This window comes from Nothobranchius furzeri, chromosome 16 (assembly GCF_043380555.1).
Source record: "Nothobranchius furzeri strain GRZ-AD chromosome 16, NfurGRZ-RIMD1, whole genome shotgun sequence".
NCBI lineage: Eukaryota > Metazoa > Chordata > Actinopteri > Cyprinodontiformes > Nothobranchiidae > Nothobranchius > Nothobranchius furzeri.
Window position 1 is genome coordinate 3,407,492 of NC_091756.1, and position 17,525 is coordinate 3,425,016.

Below are 17,525 nucleotides of genomic sequence, written 5' to 3' on the forward strand. Positions count from 1 at the left end.
ATGCTCAGCCACTTCACGCAAACTTTCAACGACAAGAAGATGACTGCCTTCAGCAAGTCAGGTCACCTGACAAGCAATTACGCCCAAGCAGTTCTAATAATACTGATTCATAAACAGATCCTGCAAAGTTTCCCGCCAAAGCTGGTCTCTTCAGGGCTAACAAAGTTTGATGATATACCTGAACATTACGAGGCCTGGAGAGAATCCTTTATCAACACAGTTGTTACATACCCCCCCCCCCCCCCCCCCCCCCCCTCAGCCACTAGATGACCTCAGCGGCCTCAGCAGCTCCCTCCTCGCCTGGCTTCCTCACCCAGCTGTGTGTAATTGTTGATCGCCGCTCTGTTGGTAAAAGGCTCTCCTCAGCAGTCAGTCGAGGAGAAGGTCCAGGGTAGTATAGGCTCTGAAGAGTTTATACTATTCTCTTCTCCTGGTGTGCTTGGCTGATTAAAACTTCGTTATTAGACTCGTTTCGACGTTGGTATTTGACTCGTTTTTAGATATTTGAAATTAGGATTAGACTTTTGGTAACTCGACTTCGGACCGGCTTTAGACTTGGACTTTGGATCTGCCTGAGCTTTCCTGCTTCTCAGGACTGCTCTTATTATTAGTATTTTTTCAGTCAGTAAATCCCCAACCCCTTCTGGGTTGGCATTTTCCGTTCCCCCCTTTGTATATAGCTCCTTTTGTTTCGTGTATATATATTATTATTGATGTTGTAAATACCCTTCTGCACACCTTTTTGTAATAAAATCCTCTGTTTTAGCGGCACAGCACTTTGTAATCATTTCACCCACACACCAATTTTATCACTCCCCCAATCTGATCACTCCTAGAGAGCCGGGGGACGTAATAATGTGGGGGCTCGTCCGGGATTTTATTTATTACTATTCTTTCCCGGTATATCCGGTGTGTGTAACAATATTAACACTGTGTTTGTGTCCCTTAGAGTCAGAGCATGGCAACCTTTGACCTGCCTGCGTTTGTGGCGGCTCCTTCTCGCCGGCTGCTGGAGAGTTACCGCAAAGCCGACCTGCAGCAGGTTGCCGCCCACTTCTGTCTGCCTCTTCCAAAACAGCTGACGAAGGATGCCCTCCGCAAGCTGGTGGTGGACTATCTGGAAACCCAGGGAATCCTCCCTTCGCCGTCCATTCCCGGTGTGTCTCCGCCGCCCTCGGATGAGGAAAAGGATCGGCTTGACTTAAAGAGGGAGACCCTTGCCTCAGCTCCGCCCTCTTCAGCTGAATGCTTGCCTCTGGCTTCCGACTCGTCTGGAGCTAGTCCTCCTCATTCCCCACTAACCGGAGCCCGACTTAAGCTGCGACTGGCCCGTCTCAAGATACAGGCTGACGAGAAAACCCACGAGCGGAATCTCCGCCACAAACTCGAGATAAAAAGGATGGACATCGAAGTTCGCCTCTGGGAGCTCAAACTACAACTAAGGACTCTGAACACTACCCCCTCCTCGAGCCACACTCTGGCCGCAGATCACCCAGCGGTCTCGTCTTCACCTCCACATGACTTGCCCTGAGGCGCCTCGTCTCCACCGGGTGCCTCTTCGCTACCACCCACATTTGGTGTCAGCAAGAGCATCTCCCTCCTTCCCCCCTCTGAGAGACTGAGGTGGACGGCTATTTCCTAGCTTTCGAGCGGATTGTGGTGACTCTTCAGTGGCCTTGTGGGGGTTGGTCGCTGCTTCTGCAGAGCAAGCTCTCAGGTAAGGCTCTTCAGGTTATTTCGGCTCCGTCTCTAACGGACAGTTCCAACTATGAGCGAGTGAAAACAGCAGTACTGAACGTGTATGAACTGGTTCCTGAGGCTTATTGCCAGCGCTTTCGCTCAGAGAAACCTAGGCCTCACAAGACCTATGTCAAATATGCAAATGCTAAATCTGTTCTTTTTGAAAAATGGTGTTCTGCTTCAGAGGTAGATTCCTTGGCTGACCTGAAGGAACTAATTATGGTGGAAGAGTTTAAAAGACACGTGCCTGAGAGGCTCGTTCTGTACCTAAATGAGCAAAAGATCTCGTCTCTTTCTTCTGCTGCTCTATTAGCCGACTGGTTCGCTTTAACTCATCGGTCTTGAGGGTCAAAAGCTGACTCCGTTTGAAGTAAGAGACCCTCTGCTACATCTCCTGAGTATGATGTACTTCTTGAATATTTCTATTGTCATAAGAGAAGGTCCAGGGTAGTATAGGATCAGAAGAGTTTATACTATTCTCTTCTCCTGGTGTGCTTGGCTGATTAAAACTTCGTTATTAGACTCGTTTCGATGTTGGTATTCGACTCGTTTTTGGATATTTGAAATTAGGATTAGACTTTTGGTAACTCGACTTCGGACCAACTTTAGACTTGGACTTTGGATCTGCCTGAGCTTTCCTGCTTCTCAGGACTGCTCTTATTATTAGTATTTTTTCAGTCAGTAAATCCCCAACCCCTTCTGGGTTGGCATTTTCCGTTCCCCCCTTTGTATGTAGCTCCTTTTGTTTCGTGTATATATATTATTATTGATGTTGTAAATACCCTTCTGCACACCTTTTTGTAATACAATCCTCTGTTTTAGCGGCACAGCACTTTGTAATCATTTCACCCACACACCAATTTTATCACTCCCCCAATCTGATCACTCCTAGAGAGCCGGGGGACGTAATAATGTGGGGGCTCGTCCGGGATTTTATTTATTACTATTCTTTCCCGGTATATCCGGTGTGTGTAACAATATTAACACTGTGTTTGTGTCCCTTAGAGTCAGAGCATGGCAACCTTTGACCTGCCTGCGTTTGTGGCGGCTCCTTCTCGCCGGCTGCTGGAGAGTTACCGCAAAGCCGACCTGCAGCAGGTTGCCGCCCACTTCTGTCTGCCTCTTCCAAAACAGCTGACGAAGGATATCCTCCGCAAGCTGGTGGTGGACTATCTGGAAACCCAGGGAATCCTCCCTTCGCCGTCCATTCCCGGTGTGTCTCCGCCGCCCTCGGATGAGGAAAAGGATCGGCTTGACTTAAAGAGGGAGACCCTTGCCTCAGCTCCGCCCTCTTCAGCTGAATGCTTGTCTCTGGCTTCCGACTCGTCTGGAGCTAGTCCTCCTCATTCCCCACTAACCGGAGCCCGACTGAAGCTGCGACTGGCCCGTCTCAAGATACAGGCTGACGAGAAAACCCACGAGCGAAATCTCCGCCACAAACTCGAGATAAAAAGGATGGACACCGAAGTTTGCCTCTGGGAGCTCGAACTACAACTAAGGACTCTGAACACTACCCTCTCCTCGAGCCACACTCTGGCCGCAGATCACCCAGCGGTCTCGTCTTCACCTCCACATGACTTGCCCTGAGGCGCCTCGTCTCCACCGGGTGCCACTTCGCTACCACCCACATTTGGTGTCAGCAAGAGCATCTCCCTCCTTCCCCCCTCTGAGAGACTGAGGTGGACGGCTATTTCCTAGCTTTCGAGCGGATTGTGGTGACTCTTCAGTGGCCTTGTGGGGGTTGGTCGCTGCTTCTGCAGAGCAAGCTCTCAGGTAAGGCTCTTCAGGTTATTTCGGCTCCGTCTCTAACGGACAGTTCCAACTATGAGCGAGTGAAAACAGCAGTACTGAACGTGTATGAACTGGTTCCTGAGGCTTATTGCCAGCGCTTTCGCTCAGAGAAACCTAGGCCTCACAAGACCTATGTCAAATATGCAAATGCTAAATCTGTTCTTTTTGAAAAATGGTGTTCTGCTTCAGAGGTAGATTCCTTGGCTGACCTGAAGGAACTAATTATGGTGGAAGAGTTTAAAAGACACGTGCCTGAGAGGCTCGTTTTGTACCTAAATGAGCAAAAGATCTCGTCTCTTTCTTCTGCTGCTCTATTAGCCGACTGGTTCGCTTTAACTCATCGGTCTTGAGGGTCAAAAGCTGACTCCGTTTGAAGTAAGAGACCCTCTGCTACATCTCCTGAGTATGATGTACTTCTTGAATATTTCTATTGTCATAAGAGAAGGTCCAGGGTAGTATAGGATCAGAAGAGTTTATACTATTCTCTTCTCCTGGTGTGCTTGGCTGATTAAAACTTCGTTATTAGACTCGTTTCGACGTTGGTATTCGACTCGTTTTTGGATATTTGAAATTAGGATTAGACTTTTGGTAACTCGACTTCGGACCGACTTTAGACTTGGACTTTGGATCTGCCTGAGCTTTCCTGCTTCTCAGGACTGCTCTTATTATTAGTATTTTTTCAGTCAGTAAATCCCCAACCCCTTCTGGGTTGGCATTTTCCGTTCCCCCCTTTGTATGTAGCTCCTTTTGTTTCGTGTATATATATTATTATTGATGTTGTAAATACCCTTCTGCACACCTTTTTGTAATACAATCCTCTGTTTTAGCGGCACAGCACTTTGTAATCATTTCACCCACACACCAATTTTATCACTCCCCCAATCTGATCACTCCTAGAGAGCCGGGGGACGTAATAATGTGGGGGCTCATCCGGGATTTTATTTATTACTATTCTTTCCCGGTATATCCGGTGTGTGTAACAATATTAACACTGTGTTTGTGTCCCTTAGAGTCAGAGCATGGCAACCTTTGACCTGCCTGCGTTTGTGGCGGCTCCTTCTCGCCGGCTGCTGGAGAGTTACCGCAAAGCCGACCTGCAGCAGGTTGCCGCCCACTTTAGTCTGCCTCTTCCAAAACAGCTGATGAAGGACGCCCTCCGCAAGCTGGTGGTGGACTATCTGGAAACCCAGGGAATCCTCCCTTCGCCGTCCATTCCCGGTGTTATTATTAGTATTTTTTCAGTCAGTAAATCCCCAACCCCTTCTGGGTTGGCGTTTTACGTTCCCCCCTTTGTATATAGCTCCTTTTGTTTCGTGTATATATATATTATTATTGATGTTGTACATACCCTTCTGTGCACCTTTGTGTAATAAAATCCTCTGTTTTAGCGACACAGCACTTTGTTATTTAACCCACACACCAACTTTATCACTCCCCCAATCTCATCACTCCTAGAGAGCCGGGGGACGTAATAACGTGGCCCTAGGTCAGGGATCGGCAACCTTTTCCCATCAAAGAGCCATTATTACGGTTTCCCACCGGGAGCCGCAGCAGCCGGGCCTGAGCAGGTGCCGCTTTTCACGCGTCACACGTCTCCTTTTACAACTTGTTTTAAATGTTGGGAATACAAATCCAGGCTCTGTCTCGTTGGATTGTTGTAATTAATCTTTGTGCTGAATAAAACTTTACATTAAACAACGCTGAAAAGGAAAGAAAAGGGTCAGATGAATTCATTTGTTCCCCTCGTTTACAGAGATGGAGATAACGACGTAGTGCGCGTGGCTCTGGTGTTAATCAGGTTTAATGTTCCTGTTTGCAACAATCTTCACAAGAAGGTAGAACAGGTAAATGGCGGGGTTCACACTGGCCGCATATTTCCAGGATTTGACCGTTTATTTTGATGGAGAAACTTCAAGGCTGCAGATGCGCTGATATTTTTACCGTTACGCACATCACGGAGGTAGCTACACCAATCAAGAACAGATTCCCATCAGAACATCTGAGCATTATCGGACACTGTGGTGAGCGCAGCTCGCTGTCAGCGTGAGGTGGATGAGCTGAAGAAGTGGTTCGGAGCGTGTCTGTCACCGGCAGCAGCAGAACCAGAGCCATGCGGGGAGGTTCCTCTCACTGAAGCGAGTGTTGTCCAAACCCTGTCTCTCAGAGAGACTCGCCACTTAGAAAATGTTCCTGATGATGAAACTTTGGCTGAACAGCGCTTGTTCCTGCCTCCACTGTGGCGATGCCTCCATGAGCCTGTCTGAGGAAAAGTCCAGAACCTCACATCCTCTTCAGCTCAGAAAGCTCCTATAGAGACATCTGATTACGCACAAGCAGGTGACCTGTCATTTCGGGTCTTTATCATTTTTGTTTAGATTTTAAAAGATGACAATCTTTACATTTAGAATTGACATACAGATAAAAAAAGTTATGCAGAAAAATAAAATACATTTTAAATGAAATATTCATTCATTATGTTACAAACACAGAGCGCCGTGGGTTGCCGACCCCTACCCAAGGTCTATCAGCGAGTGAAGAAATGGACCTGCTGGGGAAAGAATCTGGTGAACATGGCATCAGAATACCATCTGTAAATGTCAGACACCGTGCTTTTGGACTTAGAACAATTTCTACAAGACTAAATAAAACATCTGGTGCCCCAGAAGTAATAGAACGAGCTCTGTTTTGTAAACTTGAGAGTTTTCCAAAGATCCGTAACAGAGATAGTCAAAAAGTGCAGGAGCTGGCAGACCTGCTCACTGAACTGGATGTTGCTAAACAAGAAGGTTACCTGCCGGGGCTGGGCTACCTTGATCCAGCAGCCAATCGTGGGAAAGCTCCCCTCATATCTCCAAGACAAGTGGCTGTCCCATGCGTGTAAATACAAGACAGATTATTGTGTTGCCTTTCCTCCTTTCTCATATTTTAGGGAGTGCATCTGCAGAGAGGCTGATGAGAGAAACGACCCTAGTTGTAACTTTCCTAATCTCTCCACAAATTCTTACAGGAAAGAAAAATCAAGTCAAATCCAGGAATCCTGGATTCCTGTTTCTGTTCAGAAGACAAACATCTCGCTTCAGAGCCCAAAACAGGAAATCTGGAGAAGTTACGCCCCATGCACCACAAACCACATTCTCTTCAAAAATGCAGAAGTTTTCGAAGAATGCCCTTGGAAGAGAGGAAAAGGTTCTTCAGGGAACACAACATGTGTTTTTGCTGGTGCTCCTCCACTGCTCACTGTGATAAACACGTGTTGTGCTCTGCACCCTGGACCAGCGTCACAAACAGACTGTTCGTTCTTGATGCCTCATCGGAGAACGGCGGGGAGAGGTCTGACGCAGAGCCGCCAAGTCTCACATCCAGATGTACACAGGGGGGAGGGGTTTCGAGGAAACTGAGGTCCAGTGACCAAAGCCTACTGGTTGTGCAGCACCAGGCTAAAGACCAAAGGTGACAGATCATCTGCTGCTGTGGCCCCCAGACTCTGGACCTCTCTCCCCCTGAGACCAGTGGACTCAGTGGTCTCCTTTAAACTCACCTGTTCAGGCTTTTGCATGACCTTCATCATCACCCTCTCCTTATTCTGCTCTTTCCACCAACTCCATCTTTCCCGGGATCCACTCACTACCTCTTTCCCTTTTCTCACATTTTTTATCACAACTTTTAATTTCTCTAATTTTTATGGTATTTTAAAATAATTTTTAATGATTTATTTATTTATTTTGGTTCTTGCGAAACACCTTGTGATTTTTATCTTGTGCGACACAAAAGATCATTTCTTCTTCTTCTTTTTGATACATTCTCCAAGATTTGTGGGACCAATTTGTGCCCAGACCCTTTGAACGCTTAGTTCAGAGTTGAGAGCGTGGATGTTTCTTTGAGTCAAAGCCAACTAAACATGCTTGCTTTATGTTTTTTGTTGGCTAAGAGACAAATATTGTCCAAGTGGAAGGACTCCTATTCACCAACATATGGAACTGGGTTAGGGAGACTGTGGGTCACGTTCATCTGCAGAAGATAAGACATTGTTTGAGGGGCTCAGTGGATGGTTTTCATGCCATATAGTCACCGTGTGTGTCATAGTTTGTGTATTTGATGACAAGTTTATGTGCTTGTGTTTCTTTTCTTTTGAAGAGTCATGAATTATGATTTGGTGTCATGCTGAAACACGTTCACTGTTTGTTTTTGATCTTTACGTGTGATCCAGTACAGCTCAGCTGTTGTGTTTTTGTGGAAAACATGTTTAAAAAGTCTCTGTTTACAGTGAAAGAGGTAGTACCTGTTCTGTCTTTACTCCCCTTGCTGTTGTAGATGGAGAAGCCATTGAACTTGTCAAGGTGGGGCTCTAGGAAGGCAACAGGAAAGGCTGCAGAGAAGGCAGCTAAACACTTTCCTATAGCTGGACGCTGTCTGGAAGATGACAAGAAACATGACAGATCACAATCAAACACAACTACTCGTTTCTTATGATCCTAATCACAGCTAACGCTCAGGTAGTGTTAATGAAGTGGTCTTAACAGGGAAACACACGCATGGGTCACGCCTGCGCTACCATGGTAACCTACCGTTTGTGCACAGTCACAGACTCTACTGGGACTGGGGTTTACTGTAGCCAACATCGGAATAAGAAGTGTGTTTTATTACCAAGTAATAGTAATGGACATTACTAAGAATTTGCTTTGGTGGAATGGTGCAAATATACAAGTGAAGCACGTGAAGAAAGGGATTAAAGAAAGATTAAGAGTGATAAACATAATACACATCAAGTGACTACTGCTGATCTGTATGATTATAACGATTATTTGGTGTTCAGAAGTGACTACAGCAGAGGGGAAGAAGTTGTTGTGGTGGGAGATTCTGGTTCAAATGGGCCTGAAGGGAGTGGTTAGGGTCCACGACCAGGATGAGAGGGGCAGCTGTGATTGGACCTGCATGCCTCAGAGCCCTGGAGATGTGCAGATTGTGGATTGATGGAAGGCTGTAGCCGATCACCTTTCTGCTGAATGACAGCTCGCTGTAGTCTGTGCTTATCAGCTCAGTGATGGAGGAAGTGTGTGGTATGTATTGGGAAGGTAACTTTTAAAATGTAGAGGGACTATGTTTTGTTTCTAGCCTGGGTACGCCCTATAGCATCCCCCCAGAGGAGCTGGCCCATATGGCTGGGGAGCTGGGGGGGCACAGTCATGGATCTCCCCACCTACTGAATTTCTTGGAGTAAAAACTGGACCTGATTCTGGAGATGGACACTCAGGTCAAGTCCTGCTTCTACCACCTTAGGCAAATTTCTAAATCAGTGATTCCCACCTTCATTACATCCTGGCTAGATGACTCCAACTCCTGCTTGTTTGTCAACAGTAACGCTGCTCTGTCTACATTCCAGCTTGTCCAGACTTCAGCAGCAAGGTTCCTGACTGGAGCTGACAAATTCCAGCACACTGTGGAGGACAGAAGACGGGAGTTGCCAGATTCTGGGGGCGTGGCGACTGGACGCCGGCTGGTGCTTGTCAGGCGTGACGAGGCCAGAGAGGAGAAAAGGGTGGCGGATCTACCAAGGTGTGTGCGTGTGGTCGACCTGTCATTGTGGCACCCGGTTCTGGGGGGTGGGATCGTTCACAGTTGGTTAGGACTGCCGGCGATGAAGACAGCTGAGTAGGTAGGCCGTGTTCCAGCGGTAGGAGGGGACGCTTGATGCCTTCTTTGGGTAGTGAGGGCTGGGAGTAGTTGGGTGCCGAGACCACGCCGACATCTGCCGCCGCAAACTCTGGCAGCCGTGGACTCACCCGCTGTCCTCGCAAGCTGAACCCCGGGGCGTTGGACGGTGTCTGAAGCTCAGACCCCTGGGAGGGGTCGCATCGACTTGGCCCGCTAAGTACCCGCTTGCTTGATTTTACTTATGGCTGCTTTTCTCGTGAAGGAACTCGGCCGTGGTGTTTTACTGCTGGTTGTATTAATAAAGGATATTTTGATAGTTGCTGCCTACTGGCGCTGTTTTTAGGTTCCGACTGGAGGGTAAGATATTCTGCCCGTGCAGCCACTGAAACTTATATCACAATACACATTACACCCACTCCTAAACCAGCCAGGCTCCTCTCTGAGCAAGCTGCTCAACTTCTACCATCCTCACCGTGCACTTGGGTGTGCAGCTCAGCTCCTCCTACTCATCCCTAATGCCCGGGTCACACTCTGCAGGTTTTGGCTGTCAGCCAAATCCCCCATCCTGAGCAGAATTGTGACAGAAAACAGGGTGAACATGAGGGTGATTTGCATATCTGTGTTCGTCCAGTGTTTGACCGGCTTTATGAGCCAAACTCGGCCTTAAACTTAAACCATTTTCAAGCATGTGAAAACCTCCCATCTGCAATGAGAACACGCCTTTGGGACGCCGCAGCAGCAAGACTCCACCTGTCTGAGCTTCGGTTTCGTTTAAAATGCACTTCATACACTTGCTTTTGTTTACGTTAATAGCCCGAGTTAAACCAGAGCTTCACTAAAATAATTAAACTAGTGTTTTGGCCATCAGGTGAATAGTTAAAACCGTGATTATGTCTTCAGTGAAAGTGTGCGAGGAGATGAGCTCACCAACATAAAAAATCAAACACAAAAACAGGAGATCCCTTTTATGTTGGTGGAAATTTCACACATTCCACCGATAAGGATGGTTCAGTATCAGAGGAAGCTCCGCTCCGTGACGGCGGGTGTGATGACATGTCACGGGGCGGAGCTGCGGAGTAAACAGTTCCACAGAATTCACAGCAAACAGAGACACCTCGTTACCTCTCTGTAGTTTAGTGGATGTTTTATGTATAAAGGAGGATGAGAAGGGGGAATGTCCAGCAGACAGACCAGTTGGAGGACAGGAAAGGGACACCCGCAGCCAGAGTCTGAGGCCAAAGCGAGGGTTTTGAATAACGATCCTTCCTCTTTGAGGAAGATGACTTGGGTCATGAGCTGGCACTAAAAGAAGTGTGAATGGTGGCACTTGAGTTTATCTTTTTAGCTTTGTTTTGGTTAGCGCTCTGCCTAGCGACGTACGCTTTTGGGAGCTGCGCTCATGACGTAGCATGTACTGCTGGAGCGACACATCATGCGGTCTGCCTCACTGAAATCTTGCATCGCACATCGTGCCACCGTTCTGGAGTTCTCACAGTGGGACACGAACAATCCTGGGCCATACCGGCATGAGACCCACGGAGAAAGGGCTTTTTCAATCTGTGCCCCAAATCTCTGGAACTCGCTACCTCTCCAAGTAAGGCAAGTGGCCTCTACTGCCGTTTTTAAATCATGACTAAAAACACACTGATCCTCCATGACCTTCAACTCCTAAACCATAAAACGTGAACTCATTCTTTGCCACCCTTTCCACCTGAGGTGTTCAATTTTAAATCTGCGGATTACTATCTTGTGGTTCCATCAAATTTTTTTTTGGGCCACCAGATCAGTGTTTGCTCATTTAACAAGTTAATCTATCAGTATACTCACACATGAAAAAATTAACTCAAAGGTTTTAACATAAATGTGTAAAAGACATTTCCACTTCACGCTGAGAGTTAACCTCTGAGTATCTGAGCGAAGGTAAACGTGTCAAATTCTGATTGGCCAAATGTATACACAAAAGTTGATAAATACAGGATTCACTTCCTGATCTGGTTAGTTCTCCCGCTGCCTCCTGGCTCGACCGACCGGTGAGCAAGCATCTGGAACCATCCTCTCTTTTGACCCCAAGGTCAAAGCCTCTCTGCAACGCTTGCGAGTGATATCAGACAACGGCTCTTTTAAGAGTCATTGAACAGCCTCAGATACAAAATAGACATTCCAGCTTCCTGACATCCCCTGAAGATAACCCAGGCTAGAAGGGTCTTACTCTGAGCTGCCTACGAGCTCCGGTACCAGAGGACCACGCCATCTGCAGTATCTATCTTGACCTCTTGACCCTCTGGATCGCTTGGGGATCTTCACATAAGGGTGCGTAGACCCGGCACAAATTGCGTTGGATGGTTTTATAAAAAATTTTTAGCTTCAAACCGTACAGCCAAGCTGATTTTACCACCCAGACTTCACAAGCTCTCTCAGATACTGACAAGGTTTTGCTAAAACATCTAGTTCACATTCCATCATTCCTTTCATCATCTGTTGTCTCCCGTACAACCATCATTCCATCCATACTTGGCAAGTATTTTTATTTAGCTTCACTAAGACAGACAGTAAAGTTAATCTCTCAATAAATAGAATATTTACTAAGAAATGTAATCATAGAATTAATACTTGGTATATATGTTATGTAGAGGTGTGTGTGTGTGTGTGTGTGTGTGTGTGTGCGTGCGTGCGTGCGTGCGTGCGTGCGTGCGTGTGTGTGTGTGTGTGTGTGTGTGTGCGTGTGTGTGTGTGTGTGTGTGCGTGCGTGTGTGTGTGTGTGTGTGCCTGCTCTGTCTTCTCCATCCCCAGTGAGTCGTGGAGGATGGCTGCTTATACTGAGCCAGGATTCTCTGGAGGTTTCTTCCTGTTAAAAGGGAGTTTTCCTCTCCACTGTCGCTGCATGCTTGCTTAGTATGAGGATTGCTGTAAAGACTCCGACACTAGTCAGTGACTTGATGCGACCTGCTGGGTTCCTTAGGGAGGAAACTTTTTACTGATTGGCTTAATGACCTGACCTGTACTGGAGTGTTTACTGTGTGAAGGTCCTTGAGACGACTCTGGTCGTGATTTGGTGCTTTATAAATAAACTTGAATTGAATTAGTTTAGGAAAAGAGAATTTAAATTAATTTTATAAACTATTTTCTTGACTGTCTGGATTAATGTGAAGTGTGTGTGAGGTAACAAAAGTCTTCTGATCAAATATTCAAAGACCAGTCAGATTGATATTACATATTTATAGGGAATATCACATCTCATTGATCATTTTATATATATGTAGTCAATCCTTAACGCTGAGGCAGATCTGTCAGGCCTTTCTAATACTAGAGTTTCAGCTGCTGCAGGACATAGGTGTAGAGACATTTTATGTTCAGCCTGCATGTAACAGAGATTATAATCCATTATAATCAGAAATAATGATTAAAATATGTTTTTATTAGTGAAACACATCTTTATGTTAATGTATATATGAATACACTGCCTGGCCCAAAAAAAAGTTGCAACAAAAAAAAGGTCAAACAATTTAATTGGACCACCTTTAGCTTTGATTACACACACATTCTCTGTGGCGTTGTTTCGGTTTCACTAAGATCTTGCACTGATGGTGGTGGTGTCTGACCGCTGCACAAAGCCTTCTCCAGCACATCCCAAACATTCTCAATGGGGTTCAGGTCTGAACTCTGTGGTGTCTAATCCATGTGTGAAAATAATGTCTCATGCTTCCTGAACCTCTTTCACTATTAACCTAGATGAATCCTGGCATTGTCACCTTGGAATATGACCGTGCCATCAGGGAAGATGGAATAACCCGGTCATTAAGGGATATTCAGGTAGTCAGCTGACCTCATTTTTGGAGCACATCCTGTTGCTGAACCTAGACCTGACCACCTGCAAGCCCAGATCATAGCTCTGCCCCCACAGGCTTGTACAGTAGGCACTAGGCATGATGGGTGCATCACTTCATCTTCTTACCCTGATGCACCATCACTCTGGAACAGGGTCCATCTGGACTCATCAGACCAGGTTTTTATAATGCGTTGGACAGTTCACCTGATTTGTCTTTCCACGTGGTTGTTTAAGAAATGAGAAGCAACTCGTCACACCAGTTGGGATTAAATAACTTGTTGGAGCTAAAAGATAATGGGCTCGACACACGGGAGGCGACATCGCCTCTCCTCCATTCATTTTCAATGAGACGTGCGGCAAAGCGATAATCGCGGGTCTCTCTCCTACCAAGTGAAACGCGAAAAACGTGCGTGTGAAATTTTGCGCTCGTGCACGTGCCATGCACAGGTGACCCAGCGACACGATCCCAGAAAATTGAAACATTTTCAACTTTCATCGCCGTCGCTCAGACGAGGACCAATCAACAGAGGTTTCATTCACTGACCAATGAGCGGACAGGATGCTCCGTACACCTCCGAGCAAACATGGAGGAGAAGTTGATTATTATTATGTTTTATAGTAAAATCAGAAGTAAGATTTCACATAACTCTAGCAGCACCTTGTGAAACATCATATCTACCGCTTTATTAACTCTGAACCGCTTAAATAACCTTAATTCCCTCCAACCTGACGCAGCCAAACAAAACAACGGAAGTTTCGATTTCGCCATGGAACAGAACGCGTAGACGGCTTTGCCGCTGGCCGCTGCCGCGGATCGCCACCCGTGTGTCAGGTAATAAAAGCGACAGTGACGAATTTCGCTGATCGCGGTCGTTTGTCGCCTCCCGTGTGTCGAGCTCCAAATGCAGTAATTATCCAATTGGAGGCTCATACCTGTCGGCTTAGGTAAATCCAGGTGGCAACGTTTTTGGGCCAGGCAGTGTACTTGAGCTTGCATGGATAATTTTGACTCTGGTTTTGACACAAGACCTTGGGCAGTGGTTGGCACTAAATGCACCAAGAATTAATTATTACCATTGCTTCTTGGTAAACATTGGTATTGTTATATGTCTGTTATGTGGCTCTGTGATATATTTGTTCTGTTGTAGTTTTGTGTCTTTTTCAAGATTGTGTGTCTTGTACTTAATTTGGTAAACTTTTTTTCTTTTCTTATTCCTCCTTTTTCTTTTGTTTGCCTCAGTGTCTTTGGGATAAAATGAACCAAAAGCAATTCTAATCAAGTTTTTAGATCAGGCGGAGCATTATAGCTAAATCTGTAACACTCCACCTGCAATAGAATAGAATAGTATAGAATAGAATAGAATAGAATAGAATAGAATACATATGTGTTGCTTAATCACCTTTCAACATAAATGCTTTTGTTGGTTCCCAGAAAGTAGAGGCTGTTCAGGATTCTGTAGCAGGAAATCTGGACATCATCCACTGGAACCAAACAGACGAGTGCATTAGAAATCCAATGTTGCTCATCAGAAACAAAAAAAAAACTAATAATAATTTTATCACTTACAAATAAGATCTTCTCCAAATAAGTTCTGTCCAATGTGCTCAAACAGGGAGGAGAGCACCGGCAGCAGGGCGACGGTGGTGTAGTTGATGATCTGAGTGATGCCTCGCAGCTGCTCTCTGCTGTGAGTAAACTGACCCAGCTTTAGGTTTTCTTGGGTCTTCTCTAGATCCTCTGCCACACTGTCAAAGTATGAACGCAACGCCACCTTTACTGCCTCCAGACCCGTCTTCATCACTGTCCTGGTGGGAAATGTAATGGATACATTTGATTAATGTCTTTAACTGGATTCATGATTAAATCACTGACACCGTGGGTTCTGTTAATCCTCGGAACAACAGCCCAGTTCTGGTTGGCACTAGGATGCACCGATACGATACTGGTATTGGTATCGGTGCCGATACCAATACCAGTATCGTATCGGTGCTAAGTTAACTGATACCAGGAACCGATACCAATGCATTTGCTTGAAAATGGCTTCACTGTAACTTGTCATTTCTGTTCGCCTAATATTTTAGTTTTGTGATGATTTCCATTCATACATTTTACTTTTTATCTACCTCACTGTCTTTTCCTGTTGAAAGCAGAGAAGAAAATAAAATCTGTATTCCAAATCATTGCATTTTTTGTGTGGTAGAAGTATCGGTATTGATAATCTGTATCGGTGAGTACTCAGATTCAAGTATCGGTATCGTGTCGGTTTGGAAAAAAGTGGCATCGTTGCATCCCTAGTTGGCACAGGTGTGTGAACCATTGAACCATATGGGTCATAGACTAGCCCGGCCCAAAATTAAGAATGTTGATGCAATCTGAAAAAAGTCATTCTGTTCTGGAGTCCAGCATATGGGACTGCAGCAGATCCGGTGCCGTCTAATGACTGTAATCCCAGATTTTTTTTAATTCTATTTTTGAATGTTGTTTCTGCATCATAGCTGTTATTTAATTTGTTATTTATTGGGAGTTTTGGGAGTTCAACGCTGGGCATCCTGATCAAAGCTCCGTGAACGGCTCTCGTGTCCCAGAAGACCAATTTTCTACAATTCCCAAGGCTGATAATGTGTGTGGGTTATAATAATTCAAAAACCTTCTTTTATTCACTTTTGTTCACAACACCATCAACTCTACACATGTTTGAAACACTATCCTAAGTGTCATCCAGAAAACAACTCTAGAGAGATGCAGGGTACCTGGCATCCAGACTTTGTCCTAATATCTGCAGACAGTTGACGATGGATGTCGCATTGTTACCTGGAGAGCCAAGATTGAGACATGAGCTACAGAAAATGTGTGATTGCTCAGCTGCATGTCACATGGTCGTTTTTAGGATCAGAGGTTCAGGGGTGCTGAGCACCCGGAGAGCTGCGGGGCGAGGGATGACAACATTTGGGAAAGGAAAGCATCACACTTACTTTCTCACATTGAATAAAGGTTATGCAATCACAAGATAACATAGTCTTGGTTTGAAGAATCTATGTGTTGTCATTAAATAATAAGATTAGATTAAAGCTGCTCAAACAGGGGAGGATTTGGTTGGAATTGCCATAAAGAAGTGCTTCAGCACCCCCAGAAATGGGCTAGAAATGCCACTGGCATGTCACAAAACCCATTTTCAGTATACACTCATTTGCCACTTTTTGGGTACACCTTTATGGTGCCAGGTTGAACCCCCTTTTGCCTTCAGAACTGCCTTAATCCTTTGTGGCATAGATTCAACATGGTACAGGAAACATTGCTCAGAGATTGTGGTCCATATTGACGTGATAGCGTCATGCCTCTCGTTCCCCCACATCCCAAAGGTGTTCTACTGGATTGAGATCTGGTTACTGTGGAGGCCATCTGAGTACAGTGAACTCATTTGGGCCATTCCCATCTGTACCGGGTCGGCCCGGGCCGGGTAGCGTAGGTTGTTTACATATCTGGGTGGCCTGGTATTTTTCCGGGCCAACCAAGGCTCATTCTCAGCCCTCTTCTCGAGGGGGTCTGCTTCAGGCCGACCAGGGCCAACACACCCACTGCTGACAGCAAATTCACACCTTCCATTAGAGCAAGCCTCTGATTGGTGGGTAGAATCAGGCCACATGGGCTTAAGACAAGGATGTGTGGAATCAACCGGGCCAGGCTGGGGCCGACTGGGGCTACCCGGCCCGGGCCGACCCGGTACAGATGGGAATGGCCCAATTGTCATGTTCAAGAAACCTGCCTGGGATGATTCAAGCTTTAAGACATGGTGTGTTATCCTGCTGGGATAATCCATCAGAAGATGGGAACACTGTGGTCATAAAGACATGGACATGGTCAACAACGACACTCAGGTAGGCTGTGGCATTGCAACCATGATCAGTTAGTACTAACTGGCCCAAAGTGTGCCAAGAAAATGTCCCCCACACCATTACACCACCTCCACCAGCCTGAATTGTTCATACAAGGAGGATGGATCCATGCTTTCATGTTGTTGACACCAAACTTGGACCCTGCCATCTGAATGTCGCAGCAGAAATCGAGACTCATCAGACCTGCCAGCATTTTTCTAATCTTCTATTGTCCAATTTGGGTTAGCCTGTGCGAATTGTGGCGTCCGTTTCCTGTTCTTTGCTGACTTTGAGCCTATCTGCCTCAAGGTTCAACGTGTTGTACGTTCAGAGATGCTGAGTGGTTATTTGAGTTACCGTTGCCTTTCTACCAGCTCAAACCAGTCTGGCCATTCTCCTCTGACCTCTGGCATCACCAAAGCATTTGTGCTTACAGAAATGCTGCTCACTGGATGTTTTCCCTTTTCCGGACCGTTCTCTGTAAACTCTAGAGATGGTTGTGAGTGACAATCCCTGAAGATCAGCAGCTTCTGAAATACTCAGACCAGCCCACCTGGCACTAACAACCACGCCACGTTCAAAGCCACTTAAGCCACTTTTCTTCCCCACTCTGAAGCTTGGTTTGAACTGCAGCAGATCACCT

General features: G+C 46.0%; 1 protein-coding gene across 3 annotated transcripts in view; it reads right to left on the bottom strand.

The window, feature by feature from the left end:
- Positions 1–17,525, bottom strand: part of ryr2a (ryanodine receptor 2a (cardiac)) — a 710,821-nt gene that overhangs the window by 375,648 nt on the left and 317,648 nt on the right. For all 3 annotated transcript variants that reach the window (XM_070545357.1, XM_070545356.1, XM_070545355.1), the window contains exons 67-70: positions 15,761–15,821; positions 14,577–14,815; positions 14,410–14,491; positions 7,811–7,941 (exon numbers count right to left, since the gene is read on the bottom strand). In XM_070545357.1, coding sequence (XP_070401458.1) covers positions 7,811–7,941; positions 14,410–14,491; positions 14,577–14,815; positions 15,761–15,821 — 513 coding nt within the window. The remainder of the gene's footprint in view (positions 1–7,810; positions 7,942–14,409; positions 14,492–14,576; positions 14,816–15,760; positions 15,822–17,525) is intronic.